At 33.5% G+C, this 27,916-nt stretch overlaps 2 protein-coding genes across 2 annotated transcripts in view; one reads left to right on the top strand and one right to left on the bottom strand.

Annotated features, from left to right (window-relative positions):
• LOC123683204 (major royal jelly protein 1) overlaps window positions 1-27,916 on the top strand; it is a 125,847-nt gene that overhangs the window by 19,538 nt on the left and 78,393 nt on the right. The window lies entirely within an intron of this gene.
• Window positions 1,006-27,916, bottom strand: LOC123682422. The gene is made up of 16 exons (XM_045621023.1): window positions 27,738-27,916; window positions 26,991-27,100; window positions 25,395-25,485; window positions 24,758-24,940; window positions 22,805-23,196; window positions 21,012-21,080; window positions 20,298-20,649; window positions 17,715-17,869; window positions 13,204-13,363; window positions 11,020-11,129; window positions 10,183-10,273; window positions 8,903-9,085; window positions 7,844-8,232; window positions 6,100-6,168; window positions 3,544-3,895; window positions 1,006-1,305 (listed from the first exon to the last, which is right to left on the bottom strand). The coding sequence occupies exons 1-16, from the start codon at window positions 27,889-27,891 to the stop codon at window positions 1,148-1,150; spliced, it is 3,018 nt and encodes a 1,005-aa protein (XP_045476979.1). The 5' UTR covers window positions 27,892-27,916; the 3' UTR covers window positions 1,006-1,147.

The following is a 27,916-nucleotide window of genomic DNA, read 5'->3' as shown; positions in this document are numbered from 1 at the left end:
ATTGTCTGAGTGCTAATTTGCAACCCATGAGTTTGCTCAAGCTGATTTTGAAGGAGGCGAGCGATTGCAAATCGTTGTCTCAACGAAGAAACTCTCAAGTAACGTTCTTGAATGGCAGTTGTTACCCGTGGTCTACCCTGTCCTGGTCTTCGGACATTCATACCTGTCTCCCTGAATCGATGCAACATTCTGGACACACTTGTATGGGAAACTCCAAACCTTTCTGCAATTCTTGTGTATATCCACCCTTCTTCTCGCAAAACTACCGCTTGGGCACATTCCTCTTGGGTCAAATTGCGTGTTTCGCGTTGCATAGCGATCGAGTGTAGAAAATCAAACGAAAGAAAAACTATTGATCACTAGAATTGATCGAGAACAACTGATTTCAGAATGGAGCCAATACATTCAAAATCTGATAATTTCATCTTTTTTTATTCCTGCTGGGAAAAAACATCTGTATTGAAGAAAAACGTTGAAAGTGGATAACATATGCATGCATAATTTTGATAAAAATAATAATCATTCAGAACACCTTCAGCTGTAGAATAAATTTGAGATCTCCATAAGGTGCGTTAATTTTTTTGCGCAGTGTATTTTGCTAATAAAGGGTATTATTATTATTATAAAGTGCATCTACAACTTCGTACACCGAACAAAGTTTGGTCATCGCAGGAGCGCCAGAGGGTAAATGAATTGGTAACAAAGATTGACTGATACGCGAAAAACTACGTGGTGGTAATCCCTATTGAGGCAATAATTGACAGTCATCAATGTTCAGATCGAAAAACGGCTTTGGTTGATTTTTTTGTGAAAGACTCCTCAATTCACTGAGTATTAAAAAACAATCTTAATAACTAAAAGGCTCATAGTTTGAAGAAAAATCCATAGATTTAAAGGTCTTCAGAATGAAAATGTCACAAAAAAGTACCGGATTATGATCATATCATTTACAAACCCCCTTGATATAATTAATTTACTATTCACTAATTCAGGAAGAGTCAGAGGTAAAAACATTTTTATAAAATAATTTATTATACCTACTTACACTATTGGTTCAAACTTTGATTGATATTTGGATTTATGTTTAATTGTTACAATATTTTGATGAATTACTACAGATGTAGAATAAAGAATCATTCTCATCAAGTCACACTCGTTTAATGAATTTTACTCTTATACCATTGGTTCTCAAAATACTTTCCATTTTGAATTCTATACTATCCGGTGTATCGACAGCAACTAGCTGGAACTTCCTTATGATGGCCGAAAGTACAATTTTCAATTCCATCATGGCAAATCGTTGACCTGTAAAATCAATAAATCATGATTTTTCCAAATGATAACCTATTTCTATTTCGATATTTATGTGGGTTTTGATGTCCACTTTACTGTTAGAAAAATTTGTTAGATTTTGAAATTTTAGTATTATTGATTTATTGCAGTAGGTATTGCTGATAATCAATATGTGAATCAAAATAAAATTTCGCAGATAGACTATAAGATTAACTGGTAAATAAAAAGAATAAGGAAGGCACTGACATTAATTCAGGAGCTTGATATAGATCTCGTTCTACATGTGCTAATTGGACGTTAGGGAATTTCTCATACCTATAAAGTATTTACAATTCTGTGATATGTAGGATGTGATTAGAATATGAATTAACCAGCGCCCAAAAATTTATATCATACAAACCACAAAAATTACTGAAAATTTATGATATTATCTTGAACAGAAACCAAGATAGGTATAGCGAAATAAAGGGTGTTTTTTTTAGAGCTATAGAACTTTGAATTGCAATAAAACAACGATGGATTATTCGATTGACATGAATTTTATTTATTCGCAAGATAATATTGTGGCATTACATTTTAAATATGATTTCTGGCATATGACCGCCACGGCTTGCTCGGATGTAGTCCAATCTGGACGTCCAATTTTCGATGACTTTTTCCAACATTTGTGGCTGTATATCGGCAATAACACGGCGAATGTTGTCTTCCAAATGGTCAAGGATTTGTGGCTTATCCGCATAGACCAATGACTTTACATAGCCCCACAGAAAGTAGTCTAGCGGTGTTAAATCACAAGATCTTGGAGGCCAATTCACACGTCCAAAACGAGAAATTAGGCGGTCACCAAACGTGCCTTTCAATAAATCGATTGTGGTACGAGCTGTGTGACATGTTGCGCCGTCTTGTTGGAACCACAGCTCCTGGAAATCATGGTTGTTCAATTCAGGAATGAAAAAATTAGTAATCATGGCTCTATACCGATCACCATTGACTGTAACGTTCTGGCCATCATCGTTTTTGAAGAAGTACGGACCAATGATTCCACCAGCCCATAAAGCGCACCAACCAATGAGTTTTACTGGATGTAACGGTGTTTCGACATGCATTTGAGGATTAGCTTCACTCCAAATGCGGCAGTTTTGTTTGTTGACGTAGCCATTCAAACCTAAGTGCGCTTGATCGCTAAACAAAATTCGCTTGTGAAAATCAGGAACAACGGCAATATCATTTTGGGCCCATTCGACGAATCTACGCATTACTTGATCATCGTTTGGCTGAATTTGATGAATTGCCAAACCAAACTGAGAATAAATCACTTGACAGCTGTTGAATCGGTCGCCATCTTGAACAGTAATACCAACTTAAAGTTATATACCTCGAAAACAAACAGCCATTAACTCGAGAACGAATCAAGATGTCTATTCTTATATCTTAATATTTCAAAAAAATGGATCGGGGTTATTGAGTCTTTTAGTTCTCGAGATTCTTTCAGTGAGCATCGAATCTGGAACGCCCTGGCCCTATAAGCTTGTTCATATTCATATTGATTTAATTTTTTCAACAAATATGGTGTGGCTTTTCAAATCATTATTTTGATGACACCGTTATCGTCTACCACAGCAGAACTCAGAGAGTAATAACTAGTCACTCATAAATTAAAATAAATTAGACAAACTGATGGAATACTTCAAGATATGGAGATTCAAAGTGAATACGACGAAAACAGTTGCAATCTACTTTGGAGGAACAAGAGTACAGAAAGAGAGATCAGGTAACGTCAAAAAAGAAAATAAGACAATACGATGGAAAAAGGAAGTGAAATACCTAGGAGTAAATCTAGACGAAAGAATGAATTTTAGCAAACAGCTAGAACAAGACAGGAGAAGGCAAGGCAATGACACAAGAGACAGTACCCGCTTTCCAACACAAAAAGGAATCTTTAATTACAAAACAAAAATAACCTGGTATAAAACGAAAGACAATAAGAAAGATCAGTTGCAAAGTACTCTAAATACAATAATCAGAACAGCGATTGGCGCTTCATAAGCAACCAACGAATCAGAAAAGAATTGAAAATTGAAATTATTGCGGAAATAGTTAACAAACAAATAAAGAAGACAATAGAGACGCTCAGAGAGCATAAGAATAAAAAATTTAGAAAGATAATACGAAAAACAGATAAGATGAAATACCTTTTTCAAAGAACCAAATAGAAGAAAAAAGACATACAGAAGGGAGAGCTTTCCTTACCTATACAATTTCTTGGTCCAGCGCTGAAGGGAAGATAAGCAAATGGATGTCTTCCAATGCAATTTTCTGGCAAAAATCTATCAGGATCGAATTTTTCTGGATGCGGATAAATCTCCGGATTTCTGTGAACGGACATAATCGGAATGAGGACTGTCGCACCTTTAGCAACGACACATCCGGAATGAAGTGTGGTATCTTCGTCGGCCTTTCTTGAGATTAAATGGACACTTGGATATAGTCTGAGAGATTCCTTGATGCATCTCTCTAGAAGGTCCATCTTTTGAAGATCTTCGTACGTCGGTTGCCGTTCTTCTCCTTCAAGAATTGAATTCAGTTCTTCTACAATTTGTTCCTGAAATTTGAAAAAATTCTATACGAGATTCACAAAATTATGATCGGCTGATCAAGACAATAATTACATGGTTTAATCAAAAATAAACTGAAATTGAACGCACATCTGACTCGAAAACTTGAAACTACTATTATAGTAGTGGTTTTGTGGTCACTTTCAAATTTCATCATTTTTTAGTTTGGCGATGAAAACCAATATAAGTAATTAACTCATGTTTTGATAAATTAATAGAATTCGTAAATTTCCCATATTTACGGCGTATTGATAAGTGCCATATTGGGATAACTTCCATAGTAACATTCTTGGAGGTTCACCAAAAAAAAATAAAAGTCAAGCTAAGTGAAATTTCATCAAAATGCAGTGCTTTGGTTATAATAATTGAAAGTATTCGTTATACAGGGTGTTTCAAGTTCGACGGCCTATTAGACGTTTCTGGAGAACGGGGCCGATTCGAAATCTGACAATTCAAAATATGACATTGTTCATGATGCCCTATTCAGCTAAAATATTTTCGAAGCTCCGGCACTTCCGGTTATACAAGAATTAAAAAAAAAAACTCTCTGTTTCATTTTATGTCTTGGATATTATTAAGATTTTCATTTTCAATTACTTTTTCCTAAAATTATTGCGTTAGTCCTTTCAGTTTTCAAAAATATTAAGGAAAAACCAAAAAGAAGAGAGCATTTTCATAGTCACCATTACGTGAATTATTTTTACTGTGAATATCCTATGCGTATACTCAATTAACTTTCTCAAACTAGAATGATGTAGGAATATGGCATATATCTTGAACTTGAGAAATATCATCACAGGGTGTTTCAAATATTGTGCCAAAAATTGTGAAAAAAATTTGATCATAACTTTCGATTTTCGAATTAGAACCCTATTTTTTGTGATGTCGTTGTTTTCTACGGTAAGAATAAGGTATTGTCCAAACATGATTATGCTCCCAAATTCAATAATTCAAGAGTTATTCGAGATTTTATGAATTCATGTTATACGTAGGGTCAATTTTATTCGATCTGTTTCGAGACAGACTAGCAATAATACTCTATTTATGAATAGGGAATCATGAACAATGTCATATTCCGAATTTTCAGATTTCGAATCGGCCCCGTTCTCCAGAAACGTCTAATAGGCCGCCGAACTTGAAACACCCTGTATGATCGTGACGAATACCAACTCGAGCATAGATTATACGAACCTCTTCTCTCGACTTTTTTCGGTTTCTTGCTCATAACAGCTAACCTAATTAGTTTTCGACCAAAATATTCATTTTCAAAGTTTTAGATAATTGAATTTCCTATAATTTTGATCCTTTTAACTTTTTTCTACACCTAATCAGCCAAGATACAGACGATCAAAATAAGAGAAATTTTCTCAAAATAGCAAAAATTGGCAAAAAACAAAGGTTTCGACCCTCTAACTATCAATTACCATCGGTTCTAATCATTGTACTCATCCATATCGACATATCGAAACATAGGGTGGAGCTTTGACTAAGAGCCTATGTTTTTGTAAGTGTAGATATTTCAATTTTATGGTGGCATGTTTTCACTTTACTTAAATTCCTATCCTAAAGTTTACAAAAATATAAAATTGGAGCGAATTCAATTCTCTACAATTTATTTTTATTCCAATTTTATTTTTCAATCAATTCCTGGTTAATTTATTGATTTAAACTAGCCGATCTTGATAGTAATTTACAATAAGGTGATAATATGCCAGTATAACATTGAAATAACTTCACTTCACAAAAACAGGCACAGTCAGAGCTAGATCTCCATCTCTTTTTGTTTGAGTATATCAATATTGAGGAGTACTTATTATATGATAATTACCATATAATTGATGGTATTTAATAATAAGAAGGCCAAAACCTTCGTTTTTTGCTTCAACTTTTGATCGGCTGTAACTCGGTTAATATTAGGTTAAGAAAAAAGGTTATGGAAACGAAATCATAGTTAATTCAATTCTCTATAACTTTGGAAATGAACGTTTTGGTCGAAAACTAATCAGATTCGAAGTTATGAGCAAGAAACCGAAAAAAGTCAGAAAATGTGGAGGTTCTCCTCAAGTTAGCATAGAGTCTTCGTGTTGGATAACTTGACAGAGTCATCCCCGAACAACCTCTAAAAGTTTCATTAAGTTCGGATTTTTTTCCAGGTAAAATGTATATATCTACTGGACTAAAAAGGGCTCACCTGTATTTCTGAATGATTTGCAATATTCATAGCACAGAAACTCAATGCAGTAGAGACGGTATCATGACCCTGTAAAAAAATTGATTTATTATCAGGGTAAAATAAATTAATTTTGCATTATCCCACAAACTAGTTCTAATTAACTAAGGACTTGAATCAAATTTTGCAAAATTTTCTAGTCAGTTCAAAGCAATACGACATTTCATGCTTCACCTATCTGAGTATATGAAACGAAAACAGTCTCATATTACGACTGAATATATTCAGACATTTTCCATCGATTGAAACAATAATACTTGTCCTTTTGAAGTCTTTTTGACATTTCGGGTGATATGATCGGGTTTTAATACTATCTACACCTTTTCATTGGTTACCAGTGCTATCACATATACTTCCACATCATATTCGTAGACAGGTCTCAGTCAAGTAATCTTGGGAAAAATTTCATTTCTATCACATTTTTAATGGGATTGTATTGGTAACTTTCAAACCATGAGAGTTAGAAGGTCGGTCAAATGGAAAAAAAGTTGCAGGCATAGAAGCATTGTCAAGCAGTTCAAACAAATCGAGATTAGCAGGGCCGGTTATTGAGATATCATAAGAAAAGTAAATTCTGTCATTTTGATTTTTCTTATTTTACCACTTCATTTCAAATATTATCAAAAAATGTTACAGGAATTTTTTATTCGACAGTAAATTTTCCTCAATTTGACGTAATCAGATTTCGTATCCAACGTTTCGTACTCTATGGGCCACCCTCAAACTCATTTTTTTCAATACGGACCTGCATATTTTATGACACTTTTCGAAATAACTTTTAAAGCTGAATTCAACGATTTACCATACAATGTCATTCAAAGTTGATTATCAGGTGATTTTGACCCTTATCCAAATTTCTTGGTGTGTATGTAAGAAAAAACAAGTCTATCAACGATATCAATGTTCTGACCCAAATTCAGAATCCAGAAAAAAAATTTAGAACTGTGGCCAGTGAATTCAATTCATCAAAAACTGCTGTTAATAAAATAGTCAAGCGACGCGAATACAATGATTTTAAATTTGAATTCCAAGCCTTGTAAAAATTTAATTATCATAGTATGAACTGAAATATGTAAATAATTATCATATTACTTGTTTCTTGCTTTGATTCTAATGTTCCATATAGCTCAAGATGAGTAAGTTGATTTTCTTATCGAATGTTGTTAATTAAACTAAAGGTAGGTAATCCAGACCCGACCCAAAGAAAATTGGATAAGGGTCAAAATCACCTGAAAATCAACTTTGAATGACATTGTGTGATATGTCGTTGAATTCAGCGTTAAAAGTTATTTCGAAAAGTGTCATAAAATATGCTGGTCCGTATTGAAAAAAAATAAGGTTGAGGGTGGCCCAGAGAGTACGAAACGTTGGATACGAAATCTAATTACGTCAAATGGAGAAAAATTTACTGCCGAATAAAAAATTCCTGTAACATTTTTTGATAATAATTGAAATAAAGTGGTAAAATAAAAAAAATCAAAATGACAGAATTTACTTTTCTTATGATATCTCAATAACCGGCCCTGATACTGCTTGACAATGCTTCTATGCATGCAACGTTTCCTCCATTTGACCGACCTTCTGACTCTTATGATTTGAGAGTTACCAATACAATCCCATTAAAAAAGTGGCCACTCTGTATAATACTATGAGTACTTTCCCGTTATAATAAGATTTTGAATGAATCTCTAAATTGCCAACTAACCTCAAATGTAAAAGTATCTACTTCTTCACAAATGCCTTTGTAATCAATTTCGTTGCCATTTCTATGAGCCTGTAGTAGAATGTCCAACATTGCCATTTTTCTTCTTTTTTTTCCAAAGTATGTTTCATCATTTTCTATGGCCAAATCTTCGGACGCATGATTTTCATATGATTTCATTTTTTCCTTGATAATTGTTTCTGTGAAATTATGTAAAACGTGCAAATATTCCTTCTCTTCTTGATAGTACGAACTGAACCAATAGATGCCACCATATATCAGCCAAGGCCTTACAATGTATTGGTTAAATAACTTTTCCATTCCACGGATTGCTTTCAAATATATTCGTAGTTTATTGTCAGTCATTTTCGTTTTGTAACCCATGGAAGTCTCTGAAAGATGAAATATACATAGTGGCGTAGGTACCCAGTTATAAATATTGGGGAGGGGTAAAAGTCATTTAACTCGGCAACGCATTATACAATTTTTATCTACTCCTATTGAATTATATATTCATTATTCAACTGCTTTTGAGCAATTATTAGCATCTATTAACAAACAGCGTGAGTTATAATAACTCACTACTATAACTCACTATAATAAATCGAAAAAAATGGATCTCTGCTTCTATACTTCCCTGCTTCTATTCGATTGGCCAAAAGGGAACATTCCATCATTGTTATTGAGGGGAGGAATGTCCGAGGGAATGTCACTTTCATAATTTTGACGTTTTCAAATTGAGTTGATATCTAATTATTGTGAATTTTTTGCTGAAAACGATTAATTCGGACAGTGAAGATGATATATTATATATACATTTCCAAAAGAGAAACAGCTAATGTTACTATACAGAATTACTCGCCCGAAAAAATATAAAGGACAAATTTTCAAGATATGTGTAGCAGTAAGTCATCGTTTACAGGGAAATATTAAGGTTTTACAATGAAGTTCTATTTCTGTACTCTGTACTAGATTCGAGCTAGCAGTGCTCCTAGGCCAAAATTTACGAAAATTATCAACGGTTGAGTACTATTGATTCCTCCTGTATATTGTTTCACATACCAACAATCACTTGAAGAGAAAATTCGTGAAATTCTGGAATTACATCAATTTCTTTCCCCGTTTTATTTTCCAGTTTGTCTATCAATTCATCTGCTTTATCATTGAAAACAACGAAGAATTCTTTGAGAATGCTGAAGTGGAAAGCTGGAGTCAAAATTTTTCTACGTTGTTGCCATTTTTCACCTACAAAAAAGGATTTTCAGGATCGATAAACCAAAAGTTGAATAATATAATATGTATTGTATGTTTCGTTGGGGTCATATATCACTAGTAAATGAATATTTGTTATTGGTGATTTGTAAAGGGTGTTTTTTTTAGAGCTATAAAACTTCGAATTGCAATAAAAAAACGATGGATTATTCGATTGACATGAATTTTGTTTATCCGCAAGATAATCTTGTGGCATTACATTTTAAATATGATTTCTGGCATATGACCGCCACGGCTGACTCGGATGTAGTCCAATCTGGACGTCCAATTTTCGATGACTTTTTCCAACATTTGTGGCCGTATATCGGCAATAACACGGGGAATCTTGTCTTCCAATTGATCAAGGGTTTGTGGCTTATCCGCATAGACCAATGACTTTACATAGCCCCACAGAAAGTAGTCTAGCGGTGTTAAATCACAAGATCTTGGAGGCCAATTCACAGGTCCAAAACGTGAAATTAGGCGGTCACCAAACGTGTCTTTCAATGAATAGATTGTGGCACGAGCTGTGTGACATGTTGCGCCGTCTTGTTGAAACCACAGCTCCTGGACATCATGGTTGTTCAATTCAGGAATGGAAAAGTTAGTAATTATGTCAGTTTTTCTGGATGTAAGGGTGTTTCGACATATACTTGAGGATTAGCTTCACTCCAAATGCGGCAGTTTTGTTTGTTGACGTAGCCATTCAACCAGAAGTGCGCTTCATCGCTAAACAAAATAAAATGGACGTAGTGCGCGATACGTATTCTGCACAGAACCATTATTTTCGAAATAAAATTGCACTATTTGCAAGCGTTGTTCAGGCGTTAGTCTATTCATGATGAATTGCCAAACCAAACTGAGAATAAATCACTTGACAACTGTTAAATCGGTCGCCATCTTGAACAGTAATGCCAACTTATATTTATAAACCCCGTAAAAAAAAACCGTTACATAGGTATGTTCGATGAAGATATTTGAATAGCATCATTATGATATATAGGGTGATTCAACCCTTTTGGTGCTACTACCGAAACCTAGTGATTTCACAAATGAACCATAAATGAAAATACAAAGTGAAAATTAGTCACCTTTACTCAACAGTAGACCATTTCTGAGCCATCTTCTGAAAATAGCATACAATAAACTTTTGCGTGTGTGTTTTGGCGTCGATAAAAAAATCTGAAAACAGTACAAAGAACAAGTTAGTGACAATTAACGTAGGTACCTATAAACTGGATTTGAGAAAAAACTAAAACGAAAAGTGACGTCTTTCCTAAAACATGAGTGAAACTTGTGATCTCGAAAATAACACTCGGTAGATTAGTTATTACGGTCAGCAAAAAAAAAATAAGTTTTTTATAGTGGTCGTTTCTGTACATCTTTCATTTCAACACAATGTTAGTATCCAATCGTGAATTTTATATAAAATAAAATCGCTTAATTTTTCCCTTTTCAAACATATTCAGCATGATATATCAATTTCTTATCAAACTATGAAAATCGTCAAATGATGTAGGAATTTTTATGGTTCACATTTGAAAAAACACAAGTTATACAAGGTATAACTTCAAAACTAATGGCAATATTAAATTAATTAATAAACTAATGGTTTTTACTGATAAAAAGTGCTTATAGGATGATTTTTTTTCATGTTAATAGCACCAATAATAATGAAGTTATAAGAACTTTTCGTTTGAAGTAATTTTCCAATTTACTCTTATAGCCTGAAAAGTGTTGAATTTATGAGGTTGCTTTTTTCACCAAATTCCTTTTCCAGATTTTTGACTGACTCAATTAAAAAACATTTTACCCAGTATACTAAGGATATAGATGAATAATAACAAAATCGCAATTCTAATTTTCGAAATGATGAAAACTACAGCTCCATAATAATGACATTCGAAGACCAAAAAAAAATACATCACCTCACAATCTTCTGGTGAAAGAACGACAACATTTAATTGATTGAAGATTCTGACATAATAGTGCGGATAAAAACTTTCTCCCAATTTTTTGAAGTTCTTATATAATATTTCTGAAATTAAAAAGATATATCAATATTTCTCTATTTTTTTTTACTTGTATCAGTTTCATCAATCAGGTCTCATCGACGCGAAAAAAAATTTAATTCACCTAATGCAAACTAATAATACGTGAAAAATGTTTTTTTTAATTCAGATCAATATTTTTTATTTACTACCTGCATACGTTGGTTCATACTGTTCAGGGTGGGCAAATTTCGATGTTTTAGCACTACAACTTTTAAAAAAGAGGAGATAGACAAAATCTGATACCCCATTCTCGGTCTCTTTTTCTGAGAAACAAGGGTAGTATTCATTTTTGGCCAACCTCTTTTGTTTTCGAGTTATAAGCGAAATTTGGGAAAATGACGATATCGAAAAACTTTCATATCTCCGCTAATACTGATGCTGGAGCTCTGAAATTAAAACATTATACAGGCACTTTTTTACGTAGAATCCAGTGGCGTGCTCGTATTTTAGAAAGGGTTTTTGATTACGAAGCTATGACCCAAAGTTTTGGTTTTTCAAATGGGAATACAAGATTTATATGCCATTTTTTGAAAGCTCAATTTTTCCTGATTTCAAAAATATATAAAATCGTATGGTTTGTATTGGAATAACTAACAGAAAATGGTCAAAAATTTTTTTTTATCTATGAGTCCCAATATTTCTATGGTTTCAACTGTTGATGAGCACAGAAAAATTGAGCTTTCTATAACAAGAGCAGTGTTCTTCCGTCAATCTGATTATTTCTATGCTTTTCACTAATTTCTACAAAATTTGAATCTAGATATATTTTATAAATTTTTTATTTAAAAATTGATTTGGAAATAACGAGAAGATCCACAAGATCGAATGTATCAATCGAAAGAGTTGTAATGAGATGGATGTATCAGAAATTTTTTTTCATAGGTCTCCAGAATCAATACGCACAAGTACCAATCCATTTAAAGAGCATATGAAACAACGCATTTATGATTGAACTCGACAATTTAATTAAGAAGGGAACAAATAAGAAATAATATTTAACCTAATAATGACAACAATTGCACAATGCACAGTTGACACATCTTATTGATATTTCGCACTGAATTCAATAGATGAATATTTGAAACTGAGTTCAAGCAACCAAGGAAATTTTCTCCGAGTTCATTTATGTTTTCTAAACTATTTTTATGAATTTTGTAGAAGTTAGTAAAAAGTATAAAAATAATCAGATTGACGGAAGGACACTGCTCTTGTTCTAGAAAGCTCAATTTTTCTGTGCTCATCAACAGTTGAAATCATAGAAATATTGAGACTCTTAGGTTAAAAAAGGTTTTTGACTATTTTCTGTTAGTTATTTCAATACAAACCATACGATGTTATATATTTTTGAAATAAGGAAAAATTAAGCTTTCAAAAAATGGCACATAAATCTAGTTTTCCCATTTGAAAAACCAAAACTTTGGGTCATAGCTTCGTAATTAAAAACCCTTTCGAAAAGACGAGCACGCCACTGGATTCTACGTGAAAAAGTGCCTGTATAATATTTTAATTTCAGAGCTCTATCATCAGTATTAGCGGAGATATAAATGATTTTCGATATCGCCATTTCTCCAATTTTCGCTTATAATTCGAAAACAAAAGGAGGTGGCCAAAAATGTTGTTAGTTTCTCAGAAAAAGAGACCGAGAATGAGGTATCAGATTTTGTATCTCCTCTGGTTTAAAAGTTGTAGTGCTAAAACTACGAAATTTGCCCATCCTGTTCATACTCAAAGCCATGAGACAAACAAAAAACAAAATATGAAAAGGAATTAATCATGATGAAAATTGGTATTTTGAAAAAAATTGACGATTGAAATTATTCCAAAGGATGTTTCAAAATTAGGGTTTAACAATAATTTCTGATAAATCCTGTATAGTGACTAATGAGAAAGCACCAAACGAAATATTGAATATGCAAGTTGAAATGAGTAGTTTTATAAACATTTCACTGAAAAAAATTTGAGAACTGATCTAAAAATAGGAAAACTATGAGATTTCAAATTTTATCAAACACCGAGATCGTTAGCAGAGATTTTCGAATGGCTTTGGGTATAACTCACCTGGAGGTTGACGAAAAAGATTCACATGACCAAAAATTAATGAAGATCCTTTCGGACGCTCCAATCCTCGCATTTTATGGATTTGCCATGTAAAATGTAAAAAAATCTTCGAGTAGTATAGAACTGCAATAATTCCAATGAGAAGAAACCACATCCTTGTTCATTCGATGCTCTTAATTTTTGCAGTGCATATTAATTGGATTCATTATCATTGCGCATATTATAGTTCAATATGCATTTTTCAGCGATAACCTTCAGGTCAACATTAGAGATTTGAATTTATTGTCAAAAATTATTCAATGCACTTCTCCATCTGAGAAATATCAAGGCGAATCTTCAAAATTTCAAAACTATACTTTTTTGATGCATGGTTCAGGACTAATTATACGCTGCGCAAAAAAATTAACGCACATTATGGAAATCTCAAATTTATTCTACAACTGAAGGTGTTCTCAATGATAATTATTCTTATCAGAATTATGCATGCATATGTTATCCACTTTCAACGTTTTTCTTCAATACAGTTGTTTTTTTTCCCAGCAGGAATAAAAAAAGATGAGATTATCAGATTTTGAATGTATTGGCTCCATTCTGAAATCAGTTGTTCTCAATCAATTCTAGTGATCAATAGTTTTTCTTTCGTTTGATTTTCTACACACGATCGCTATGCAGCGCGAAACACGCAATTTTACCCAATAGGAATGTGCCCTAGCGGTAGTTTTGCGAGAAGAAGGGTGGACATACACCAGAATTGCAGAAAGGTTTGGAGTTTCCCATACAAGTGTGTCCAGAATGTTGCAGCGATTCAGGGAGACAGGTATGAATGTCCGAAGACCAGGACAGGGTAGACCAAGGGTAAAAACTGCCATTCAAGAACGTTACTTGAGAGTTTCTTCGTTGAGACAACGGTTTGCAACCACTCGCCTCCTTCAAAATCAGCTCGAGCAAACTCATGGGGTGCAAATTAGCACTCAGACAATAATAAATCGCCTCAGAGAATGTGATTATAAGGCCTCGTGTCGCGGCAAGAAGCCCAGCTCTTACTCCAGCCCATCGAAGGGCGCGTTTGGATTTTGCGAGAGAGCATATCCATTGGGAAGAGGCTGATTAAGAAAGAGTTCTCTTCACAGATGAGTCTAGATTCTGCCTTTACCATTGTGATCGACGTTCCCTTGTATACAGACGTCCACATGAAAGATATGCTCAGTACCTCAGTTCCTGAATACTACTGGTTTCGGGGGAGGATCGATTATGGTATGGGGTGGAATATCTTTGACTGCTCGCACATACCTAGTGGTCGTTGATAATGTAGCTATGAATGCTGATAGGTATAAGGAACATTCTTGAAGAGCATGTAATGCCATTTGCTCCATACATTGGTGAAAATTTCATTTTTATGGACGATAATGCCAGACCCCATCGTGCACGCATCGTTCAGGAGTACCTTGAAGAGGTTGAAGTCTCTCGAATGGAATGGCCAGCAAGAAGTCCAGATTTCAATCCGATTGAGCAGGTTTGGGACAACCTCAATAGAAGGCTGAGAAGTTCAGAAAATCATCCAGCTACTCTTAATGACTTAGGAATGCAACTCAGAGAAATCTGGGAAGGATTAGATCAGAACATTTTAAGATCACTCATTTCGAGTATGAACCGTCGTTGCCGAGCTGTAATTAACGCACGGGGTGGAAATACCAAGTATTAAATCACTGATCAGCATTCCAGTATTTTGAAAATTGTTTATTTCTCTTCTTTCACATAAGATTCGGTGAAATCCTGAATTTTTCTTCCATTTAATGTGTCTTGTTTCGTTCAAAACCTTCCTGAGAGAACATAAAAAATAAGTTATAAAGTCAATGTAGAGTGAACTTCCATTAAAATTGAGATTTTCAGAATGTGCGTTAATTTTTTTGCGCAGTGTACAAGGTGTTTCAAAAAAAGTTGACGTTGTCTCTAGGATAGGTAGAAAACTGAAAAATAATTGTGGTTTTCCTCCTAAAAAAATTTCGTAAGGCCATCCGTGTTCGAGTTGAAGTGCTTGGACTTTTCTATAAAGATAAGGATGTAGCTGCTACTCTTTAAGTTACCTCCAAGTACCTACTTGAAGAAGACGTATTTGTCTATTTTGCCACATTCTTCAAGCTAACTGTTGGATCTTGATCAACTAAATTCAAGATGATATTTTCTTCATTACTGGTTCTTGTTGTTCTTGGCCTAACAGAATTTATTTTTTTCGTCTCACATTCCCAGTTTGTCTAAATGTATTTTTACTAGGTAAGTTTCTTTGGGGAGCCTTCATCTCGAAGCTCTATTAGAAAAAAATCCTTCATCTTAATCTATACATATAACAGACCAATTGAAAAGTACCCGGTCTACCATATAAAAACACATTTTTCTTGGCAAAATTCGATTTCAACAATATAGTTGCCTTCAAGGGCGATACAGCGATTATAGTGATCTTATAACTTTTCGATACCATTTGTACGAATTGTTTTTTCCTTCAAAATAGGCCTCAGTTTCGGCGATTATTTCTTCATTGGCGCTAAATTTCTTTCCAGCGAACATTCTTTTGAGGTCTGAGAACAGGAAAAAGTCAATGGGGGCCAGATCTGGCGAATTCGGTGGATGCAGAAGGAATTCGAAACCCAATTCATTCATTCAAAAAAAAAAATGTTGTTCACCAAGACAATGCGCCGTGTCACAAATTGACACATTGATTTGTGACACGGCGCATTTTCTTGGTGAACAACATTTTTTTTTTCTTCAAATGGGGCCGTTTTTTAACAATTTCATCCTTTAAACGATCCAATAACGCTATTTAATGATCACTGTTGATGGTCTGGCCCTTTTGGAGGTAATCATTGAAAATTATACCTTGCGCATTCCAGAATACTGATTCAATAACATAGCCAGCTTACTGTTGTGTTTTTCCTCGTTTTGGATTGGGTTCATCGTGTGCAGTCTAATCAGCTGATTGTCGATTGGATTCCGGAGTCAAATGATGGAGCCATGTTTCATCCATTGTCACATATCGATGCAAAAATTCAGGTTTATTGCTCTTAAACGGATTAAAACACTGCTCAGAATCATTAACACATTGTTGCTTTTGGTCGATTGTGAGCTCGCGCGGCACCCATTTTGCACACAGCTTTCTCAAGTACAAATATTCGTGAATGATATGATGTACACGTTCGGAAGATATCTTCACAATGTCTGCTATCTCGATCAACTTCACTTTACGGTCATTCAAAATTATTTTGTGAACTTTTTTGATTTTTTCGTCGGTGACAGCCTCTTTTGGGAGTCCACTGCGTTCGCCGTCTTCGGTGCTCATTTCACCACGTTTAAACTCAGCATACCAACAAATGATGGTTTATTTTCCTGGTGCAGACTCCGGAAACTCTTCATAAAGCCAAGATTTTGCTTCAACAGTACTTTTTCCCTTCAAAAAGCAATATTTTATCAGCACACGAAATTATTTCTTCCATCTTATTTCAAATAACAAAAGTAGCTACACTCCCAAAGCAATATCTCACAGATTAATGGTCAGACTGCTGTCAAATTTTGACACGCATCGTTTAAAGGCTGGTACTAACTAAAAATTATATGGATTCAATACTAGCACCGCCATCTGTGCATCAGACCGGGGGCTTTTCAATTGGCCTAATACCTAAACGAAATTCAATGGTTGAAAATGTTTGCATTTTGTTTCATTTCAAAGCCGGAAAATCGTTGAGTTAAGTTTTCGTTGGTCCACACTTCATTTAAGCATATACAAAAAACAAGAAAATTTCATTTTATTCATACATTATAGAATTAGCCTTCTGTTTTTCTTCTTGAATATAGTCCCTTTTTCATCGGCATTAATATATTATGTTTCGTAGTTCATAGACAAATATTCATGACAGCCAATCCATTCAGTCCGTTTTCACTCGTTTCTTGAGTAAGTTTTTGGTCTCCTTGAAGTTGAGAAAGTCTATATGTGAAAATGTATTTGGATAGAGGTTATTATCGTAGCTGAACATAGCTGTCTTTTACACTTCAAGTTCTGTCTCAACAACTCCAGAACTGGCAGCAAAATTCGTAGATAACACACCAAATAGTACACATAGAATTTTCATTTCAAGATTATATTTCACTGGCAGTAGACACGGCTGAGTTGAAATTTTGTTTGTGTATGTTGAAATAAAACTTCCAAACTGAGTTCTGAACCCAAAATAATATCGAGAAAAAATGAGGAAAGCTCTAACGTTAATTCGTGCGCCACTTATGCCCTCGTAGACCACATAACAGTATATGTGGTCTTCAAGGGCGCGATGGGAGCTTGAATTAACGTGCAATATATTATACCTACTCACACAAAGTTATTTTTATAATATTCATATTAACATTCAATTATCCTCTTGTTATCGGGTTGATTCAAAGATTTCTTGATATTTTGCATTTATATTTGATTGCTTGAATATTATTATGAATCATAATAAGTATTTTACAATAGATTTCTAATAAAGTCATACTCGTGGAATAAATTTCACTCTTATACCATTGGTTCTCAAAATACTTTCTATTCTAAGCTCTAAATTGTCTGGTGTATCGACAGGAACTAGCTGGAACTTCCTTATGATGGCAGAAAGCACCACTTTCAATTCCATCATGGCAAATCGTTGACCTGTAACCAACATTTTTGCAAATGAATATCTGCATACGAGAAACCGCTTCTGCCATAATCAAATTATAGTAGTACATATGTAGGTATACTTCACAAACTATACAGGGTGAGTCTTTGACTGGTACATATATTTTAACCCAAGATTCCTGAGGTCGAAACAAACACTTTTTTCCTTTACCATTTTTTCCGATTCGGCCCGGTTAAAAAGATACAGGCTGTTGAAAATCGTTAAAAAAATGTGATTTTCGGCTATATCTCGTAAATGGTTGTATCGAAGGAAATGATTTTTGAAATATACCTTTTTTTTGATGTGATACATCTTATCCGAACACAAGATTCCATACACATTTTTCTGTTTCTTTATTATGAACATTATATCCCATAAAAATACCAGAAATTCGAAGAAACCAACTCTTAGGAGTAATTTGAACGTTCATTGAAGAATATTTGGCTAATTTGAAAAATAAAAGTATTCTTCATGTTTTCTCGTACAAAGCGTCGTTTTCGAGTAACTTGATCTCAAAAAAAAAAAATTATCTGTGAAATTCAAAAAATTGGGTACTTTGGCTGAATACAACTCTGTTCTGTTGTGGAAAAAAAACCACAGAAATGAATATTTACTATGATGTCATGTCTCAGATTTTAGGATTGAAGTACTAGCCAACTTAGTTTGAAAATGAAGTTGTAAAAGTGAATAAGCTCACCTCAACTCCTCGATTGGATTAAAAATTACTGAGCTTTGGCACAGCTCTGATAATAAGAAGATACTTCACTAAAATCAACATTCTTTTTGAAAGGTCCAGATTATTCATAATGTTTAAAAAAGTTTTCACAAAATAGTCCCATTATAATGACAACAATCAATATCCCACTAAAGACTGCTGCTATCGAACAATACTGTATTCTTCTTTGGCTCATTCAAACTCACATCGAAACATACCCCTAGGACTAGGTACATACTAGACAAATTTTCATGTGATTGAGATTGAATACTTTTATTCTTTTGCTATTCCATAAATTCATCCTAAGAGCATTGTATTGACATACTTCCAAGAGGGCCATAATTGTTTTAATGTGAAAACAAATTAGGTGAGTTGAAAGAAACTGGATATTCTATTGTGGATATTTAAATTGAATACTTCTCATTTATTTTCAATGCCAAAATCAAGATGAATTAAGTAGTAAAGTTGGCTATAATGTAGGTACACATTAAGAACAAATTTGATTACAAGTGGAGTCTAACATTTTCCATTGATTACAGAGCCAGAATATTTTACATATTTCCATATTTTCATACTGATAGCTTCAAAAATATTGATGCATTTCAATATTTTTATGAGATAGTTGGAACAAATCAAATGCTTCATTTCATAACAAATATCTTATAACGATAACAGTGTAAACTGTAAATGAAAATTTTAGGTTAGAACATAGATTATTCGAACCGAACTGCTGTGTTTATATTTGGCATCACTCGAAATTTGAAATTCAAACTTAAAACCACAGATTACTTTAGTCTGTGTTAGAACTTTCATAGATAAATATTATTTATTTGAGATTTTAAGGTTAAATAGCAATTCTTATAAACAACGATATCATATAAATGAAATATAATGAATGAATGGATATGAATATCAGAGCTAATATGGGTGGTAGCGAGCTCAATTCGTTATAATTATCGAAAATTAAATAGAAATCAAGAGAAGAATATTTAATCTTTAGCACCAACGAAATTGGAATAACTCATTCATTTTATTATAAACACTACTTTGTTCAACAAATGGAATGTTAAACGTGAGTTTATGATGGTTTTTCTAATTTAGTAGCTTATTTCCAAGGTTCAAAAGGTATATCTTATGCTTGAGAAAACTTCAGTGTTCCGGTTTTCAGGGGTGAATTAGCTCATTCTGAAAATTTAAAATGGCTATATCTTTTCAACAGGGCCGAATCGGAAAAAATGGTAAATGAAAAAAGTATTTCTTTTGACCTCAGGAACCTTCGGTTAAAATATATGTACAAGTCAAAGACTCACCCTGTATACAATTGAACTTTGGTGGTTTTTTTATGCAATTTCTGAATCTATAGCAAGGTATTCTACTACTAGAAACTATATAGTTCGCAAGAGTTTTGGAAGAATTATTTTTACTGGCATATTACTATCTGTAGAACATGACACACTACTTCACCAGAAGTGAATAACACTGAGACGAAGCAGTAAAAGTCCAGCCCCTCTATATTTGGATCAGAGAAATACAAGGTCAAGTTATAATTTACGAAATTGTAACCTTCGAAGATGCTTATCGCAGAAGTAAACTGAGCTTCAAGTGAGAAACATATTACATCATTACTACAATGTCCGTTATTTTTCAATTCTGTTGAACAATCTGGTCCTGAAATCCTTCAACATAATATTGAAAATTTTTCTTACCTATACAATTTCTTGGTCCAGCGCTGAATGGAAGATAAGCGAATGGATGTCTTCCAATGCAATTTTCAAGTAGAAATCTATCAGGATCAAATTTTTCTGGTTCTGGATATATCTCCGGATTTCTGTGGACAAATAAAATCGGGATGACGAGTAAGGTACCTTTAGCAACGACACATCCAGAATGCAGTATGGTGTCTTCTTCGACCTCTCTTGAAATTATATGGACGCTTGGATATAGTCTGAGAGATTCCTTGATGCATCGCTCTAGAAGGTCCATATTTTGAAGATCATCGTATGTCGTGTGTCTATCTTCGCCCTCAAGAACTGAGTTTATTTCCTCTACGATTTGATTCTGAAATTTGCAGAAATTTACAGCGAGTTGATTTGAACTTTTTTCGTCGATCAACTCTTTCAAGTTTTGTGGCGTATCCACAATCCAGAAAGTATCTGGATCTCAGTAAGAAGATGCTAAACTTCCTCACTAGATTGCCGCTTCTGAAGCATCTAACGATATAACTTTCATCAGAGACTGACGAGTACAGATTCTGTGGGGTTGAATGAATTATTGATAAGTCTCTTGTGAAAGTAAATTCCCTTGTTTTATTTCATGATGATACGTCAAATTATTATTTTTGAGAATCATCTGGTCTCAATGATTATAAAAGAATTTGATATGGGAAATGTTGAAGCAATATTATTGATAGGTATGCTCACCTGTATTTCAGGATGATTGGCAATATTCATAACACAGAAACTCAATGCAGTAGCAATAGTATCATGGCCCTGCAAAAAAATTGATGCGTGTTGATTGATCAATACCAGTAAAACTTGGGGGAGGGGGGGCAAGAGCAAACCCAGAATCAAAATTAGGGGGTGGGCCGCAAAGGAGAAGCAATGGGGTAGGTACTGGGGATAATTACCCCCCAAGATTTTCTAAATTTTAAATTTCAGAAATCTCGCAAAGACGAAGAACGAAAATTTCTCCATAAAATGAACGAATTATAATAATTTTACTTTCCATTGAAATCGACACGTCAATAAAAAACGGACCTCTTTACGGTTTATGAGTTTATAATCGCTTTCAAGATGAGTACTTTTATTGCACTACGAGCTCGTCTTTGTCCGAAGTTTATTATTCTCGTTTATCTATCTGCTTTTTTTGCTACGCCCCTTATTTGCCATCTTTGATTTTTGCATTCGTCGTAAGTATAGTAATAGCAATTGTAATAATTTATTGATCCTTTTAGACAAAACAAGGTATGTACTCATCGCTTCGAAAAATTGTCTGGGCAGTTTTGAACAATTTATTGTGTTTCATTCAAATTGAAATTTATTTGTGAAGACATCAGTTTGGAATTGACTTTATCTACAGGGTGTTCCTTAATTGGAGGCACAAATGAAAATGACAGATTTCTCGGATCATTTCAAGAAAAAAAGTCCTATAACATGTGTTCTTTAACGCTTTGTTTTTAAGATGCAGGTGTTAAAGTTCCAGTTTTTCTCTTATAGCAACTTCCCTTTACAAGATATTTTACTGGAATTGGCATTGATATTCCAATTTAAAGTTTTCATCATGTGATATCCTAATGTTGAATGCAAATTTACAGGGTGATTTTTTTCTGGAAGGGTGTCCGCTTCTTTCCTCCAGAATTTTTTTTTTGTGAACCACTGGTAGTTTAGAGAAATTCAAAAAGAAACTATGGTTCAGAAGTACACTTTTTGGTTTATTGTAGTTTTGTCGCATCTGCAATCGATTTCGAGAAAAAATTCAAACAGCTCTCTATAGTAGTTCTCAGGAAAATGCAAATCATTATAAAGATCCAGTTGGGTAATTGTAATAAACTAATCAATTATAAGTTTTGGTACTTATGTACCAACTTTGTAATGAAGATTAATAAAGATTCGATAAACTGGTTAAGCATCACAAAAAGTAGGAGTATTAGAAACACTCTGTATCTCGAAAATAAAGCGTTTGCGGGCTCATGTTTATGGGTCATTTTATTTTTAAAATTATCCAAGGAATCGCTCATTTTTCTTTATAACCGCAATTCAGTAACACCCAGTAGAAGATAAGAACAATCGAATAGGTAAAAAAAAAATTATTTCGTGTAATTTGGTTCAAACATCGTCATAAAACCTGTTTTTTGCACATTATATATGATATGATATGAGTAAACAATGTCGTCAAATTTTTTTTTTCTCTTAACCCCCCTCAAGAAAAAAAAGATCCATGCCTTTGGTGGGAAGAACCATGGTCGTTCAGCTTGTGATGTTTTACAAAATGATATATAATAATAATAATAATAAATTAACCCTGTTTCATAATTTTCGATATTGTAATAGTTATTTCAAAAATTGTAATGAAGTCTTGCAACAAAATTTACGATAAATTTTTCTGCTTTCAGGAGGGGCAGTTGTTCCCTCCCCCTTCGGCCCCTCGCTGGGTAAGCTCATGATCTCCATTCTATGCCTCTGCCAATGGAAAAGAGGATACCTAAAATTATTACCTCAAATGTAAAGGTGTCCACTTCTTCACAAATGCCATTGAAATCAATTTGATTGCCATTTCTATGAGCTTCTAGAAGAATGTCCAACATTGCCATTCGTCTTCTTTTTTTTCCAAAGTATATGTCATCTTTCTCTATTTCCGAACTCTCGGACGGATTATTTTTAGATATTTCCATTTTTTCCTTGATAATTGTTTTTGTGTAATTATGTAGGACGTCCAGCTGTTTCTTCTCTTCTGCGCCAAATGGACTCAACCAATACAATATGAAATAGTATCTCAGCCAAGGTCGCACAATATATTGGTTGAATAACTTTTCCATTCCACCAACGGCTTTCAAATATTTTTTCAATTTACTGTCGTTTATTTTCGATTTGTATCCTAATGAAGTCTCTGAAAGATGCAAATATGTTTAGCCCTGCAAATATCAAGGCATATTTTTTTAAACGTAGAATAATGATTGCAATTATCTACCTCCTCAATTGCTCATGTCATATCTCGAAAAAAATTCACAGAGAAAAAAAATGGATCAGTCAATCCAAACATTCTTTCCTTATACGCCATTTGTATCATTACCAAAAAATCAATCATTTAAATTTGTCTAAATCAGATTAAATCCTTCTTTTCATTGAAATATAACTACAATTTATTCCAAAAACAAATGCTATCTACGTCTTCCTGTCATGAACAATTCACGTAAACTAAACCCCTCTGTGGTGGCGGACACAATAGACCACAAGGTTCAATGAAACCCCCCCTGACATCTATAACCTACAGTCTAGGTTATTTGATTAATATTTCGATGAAAAATTCACCCAAAAGGGGCAAAGCTGAATTGGTCCTGATAATGATTTAACTTTCATCTAGAAAGTCAGCCAAATTAACTTTTCACAGATTTCACAATCTTCATTCATTGAATTATCGAATTGATATTAATAGTCCGGGAGCCAGTAACAGATATACATGACCAAGTTCCTCTCCAACGGTAATTAGTAGAATGCATCAGATAATAGTATTAAAAAGCCTCGTGAACGTCAGCTACGACTCGGTTGGGAGGGGGAAGAGCGGCGGCAGCCCCCCAAACACGAAGAAAAAAAATACATTCATACATCATTTCCTCCCAACTGAAAATTTGTCAAATTATAGCTAACCCAATATCTAGACGAAAGAATACAATCAGCTGACTATAGCATAGTGTATTATACGTCAGCTGGTGCCTCAAACATGAGAAAAAATTTATATTTTCAATGATTTCCTCTAAAAAAAAATTTACCGGATGATAGCTCATATGCAACTATGGATAAATATATATGTCAGCTGGCTGTATCTTGGTGGAAAAACCGTCAGCTGATACTTAGAAAGTTATTACGTAGAAGATGAGCGGTTACATATATTGCCCATTTAAATGCATTAGCTGACCAGGTTTCCCTCGACTTACTGCTAGCTGATTTTTTTCTATTTATCACAGCAGTATGTTAAAGATCAGCTGAAATTTTTTCATGAGGGAGGAATTGACGTATCTTTAATTATTCTCATTATTTCTAAAGATCGAAGCATCACACGCCAGTGTCACATAGAAAATAGTAAGGTATGGTTGATTCATTATAAGAGTCGCTGTCAGAGCTGTCATTGAAAATAAAATTTTTTTCTTTCATGTTTGAGGCACCAGCTGACGTATAATACACTATGCTATAGCCAGCTGATTGTATTTTTTCGTCTAGATATTGGGTTAGCTACAATTTGACAAATTTTCAGTTGGGAGGAAATGACTGAATGAATTTTTTTTCTTCATGTTTGGGGGGCTGCCGCCGCTATTCCCCCCTGAGCCGAGTCGTAGCTGACGTTCACGAGGCTTTTTATTACTATTATCTGATGCATCTCACCAAGAATCTCTTGAGAGGAAATAATCAACCAAATTTGCACCTGGCTCCCGGATCATAATTATTTCACGTACCAATTATCATTTGAAGAGAACATTCGTGGAAAAGGGGCATCACATCAATCTCTTTCCCAGCGGTCTCCCTCAGTTTTTCCATTAATTCATCTGATTTTTCATTGAAAGCGTCAATGAATTCTTTGAGAATGTTGAAGTGAAAAGCTGGAGTTAAAATCTTTCTACGTTGTTGCCACTTTTCACCTGAGGAAAGAAAATATAGCTCTAGATTCGATAACGTCGTAATTGATAGAAAATATTTAATGATTTTCCATTCATGGCATATGTAAATATGATGTATAATGGATGAATAGAATTATTTTTCTAAGGAAAAATTGAAAACTGCTAAACTAGAACTAAAAATTTTTCCAACATTTTGTATCTGAAGGAAACTGTGCTTAACTTCAAAGTGTGAACATAATGTGATTTGCATGAGAAAGTCGAAAGAATATTTCCTAAAATTTTTGCGAATAGTCATTATCTATCTTCACTTATGTAACTTCTGAATTGCTTTAGAATTAGAGTTAGGTAGACTACCTACCTATTCAATGGTAAGTAGTCTAAATTCACGAACTTCTAGTTATTGAAATACTTATATTATGAGTATTGAACGAGATTATTGATTGATAAATAAAGAAACATAGTTGAAATTAGTCACCTTTGCTCATCAATAGACCTTCTTTGAGCCATCTCCCGAAAATCTGATATAATACACTTTTGCTGGAATGTTTGGGAGTCGACAAAAATATCTGAAATCAATACATATATAAAAATAAGTGATATTAATAATAATATCTCGTAAGTGAACAGAATTCTAGAAAATATTCCTTCTTAACAAAAACTCAATTTGAAGCTACTATGAGCTTAATAATATCTTCAATAAAAAAAAACGATAGCGATAAATAATCTGTTGGCAAAAAAAAGAATTGTTTTTTGTTACTACTACTGAAATATTTTATTTCGTATAGTGTTAGTCGTTCATCGAACTGTAAATATGTTAAATTTCTGAACCATCTGGAATTTTGTTTTTAAATAATTCGAAAAATATCTATTCGATCGATATGAAACTGAGCAGTTTCTTGTGGAATAACGGTACAAAGATGTAAACCATTTCTTGAACGCTTCGTTCAAGCTTTGTATGCAAATAATAAATGAATATCTTGGTTCATTAGATGACTGAGAAGGATTTCACTTCGACATATAAAACCAATAGTGGGGAACCTTGTGAATATTTTAATTTGTATCAGACAAAAATTTCGAAAAAGTAACATCTGATAGAAAAATGCTTCGAATAAAAGGTTGATGATTTTGAGGTTCATGTGAATAATTAATGGAACGGGTATGTTTAGGTCGTTCAGAGGAAAAATTTAAACTCGATTACAGAGCCATCTGTGACGATTCCTGCGTCAATGCTTTTTTGAAAATTTTATCATTTATAGTAGAAACTTACTTCACTAATATTAGCTTGGACTTGAACATTTAATTGCGAAAAACAACATTGTTAGTCATGCTTTTCACCAATATTTCTTCGCAATCCAAATTTTCTGTATGGATGCTTTATTGCTCACAGTTCACAATTATAGAAACAGCTTGTGTTCAACTGGCCAATTGATCGTGAAGAAATGAAAATTAATACTAACTAACATCGAAATGAACCGTCTATTCACACAAGCTTGAATTTCATGTGGTTATTCTGTAAAATGTACAGGAGTATAGAATTTCTTTGGCAGGATCAAAATGTACCAATCTACCGCTTGGTAGACTTAGATTTCTTAGATATCATTTTACTCAAATGGTTTCTTGAATAATTTGGCTTGTCTTTTGTTAGGTTCCGGATATCTTCATTTTTTTACATTTTATATACAAATATTCACATTCCATGCAAAATCTAGTGAAAAATCTGTTCCTAGGAATTTTATTTTTCACTACTAATTAGATTATATCTTTCCATGTTATATTCATATGAATATAATACATTGAACATTATGAGGAATTTATGAACTTGATAAGATGAATCATCAAATCAATAGAAAAAACAATAATATGAATGAATTGAAAATTTAGAGGACATAAGTAGGATCATAAGTAGGAACTCCCTTTCAACTTTCAAAATAAACTAGTCTTATCTAACTAGCCTTATCAATGCTGTGTTAACTCGAAATGATTAATTCAAAATGTTCAGATTAGAAAGGATATTGAAAAAATACTAGAGCCGTTCAACTGTAACATATGTCCAAAAACAAAAATACATCACCTCACAATCCTCTGGTGACAAAATAAAAGTGCAGTATTCATTGAACATCCTAACATAGAAATGTGGATAAAACATTTCTGATAGACTTTTAACGTTCTTGTATAACATCTCTGAAAAGCAAAAAAAAGTATCTCAATACTTCTCCAAATTTCAGTTCAGAATATGAACACATATAAAAATTATTGAGTTTTTGTTTTCAATTGTATTTGTACAATTGAAAACAAAATATCTGAATTACAGTTCATTCACAAAACTGAGTTATAAATATAATTAATTTGTTATTGTTGTTTTGTTTCCATTTTGAATTGTAATAGTTATAATAATTTACTTATGCCTAGCCCTAGCCAGGCAAAGCTTAAATATGACATATCCAGAAATTTTGGCAAACTTCATAAGTAGATACCTATTCAGTAGATAATTTAGCCTTAGGCTGCAAATCAGAAAATCTTTTAGTCCACAGTGGTGAGTCAAAACAATTGAAGAGTTTTGTCAATTGAAGAATCGAATTTTACATATAAATTTTTGTCGATAATCATCAGTCATTATGTTTTTCTATGAATTCGCTGTTACTCTTTTCGCATGAGGTATCTTATAATAATTTTTTTATATCTGATAACAAGTAGATGTTATTCTAGCTATGCTTTATTATGTCATAGGATAGTCTTAAGCATATTGCTATGTGGAACTGAATTTATAGTAGGTGAAATCAACAGAATATATATGATTCGATAACGTTCTAAAACTCACCTGGAGGTTGACGAAAAATTCTCCAGTGTCCAAAAATAAATGATTCTCCGTCTGGACGTTTTAATCCACGCATTTTATGGATTTGCCATTTAAAATATAAGAATCTCTTTAAGCAGTATAAAACTGCAATAATTCCAGTTAGGAGTAACCACATTCTTGTTCACTCGAATATCTAACAT

Source organism: Harmonia axyridis, chromosome 6 (genome assembly GCF_914767665.1).
Source record: "Harmonia axyridis chromosome 6, icHarAxyr1.1, whole genome shotgun sequence".
Taxonomy (NCBI): domain Eukaryota; kingdom Metazoa; phylum Arthropoda; class Insecta; order Coleoptera; family Coccinellidae; genus Harmonia; species Harmonia axyridis.
Note: the sequence above shows the minus strand (reverse complement) of the source record. Positions and strands in the feature narration are given on the sequence as shown.

Coding starts and splice junctions, on each gene's coding strand:
- LOC123682422 (XM_045621023.1), bottom strand. CDS start 27,891: ATGTGGTTACTCCTAACTGGAATTATTGCAGTTTTATACTGCTTAAAG. Junction 27,101..27,737: donor AATTTTTCGTCAACCTCCAG/GTGAGTTTTAGA, acceptor TTTGCTTTTCAG/AGATGTTATACAAGAACGTT. Junction 13,364..17,714: donor TGAAATTTATTCCACGAGTA/TGACTTTATTAG, acceptor AGCATCGAATGA/ACAAGGATGTGGTTTCTTCT.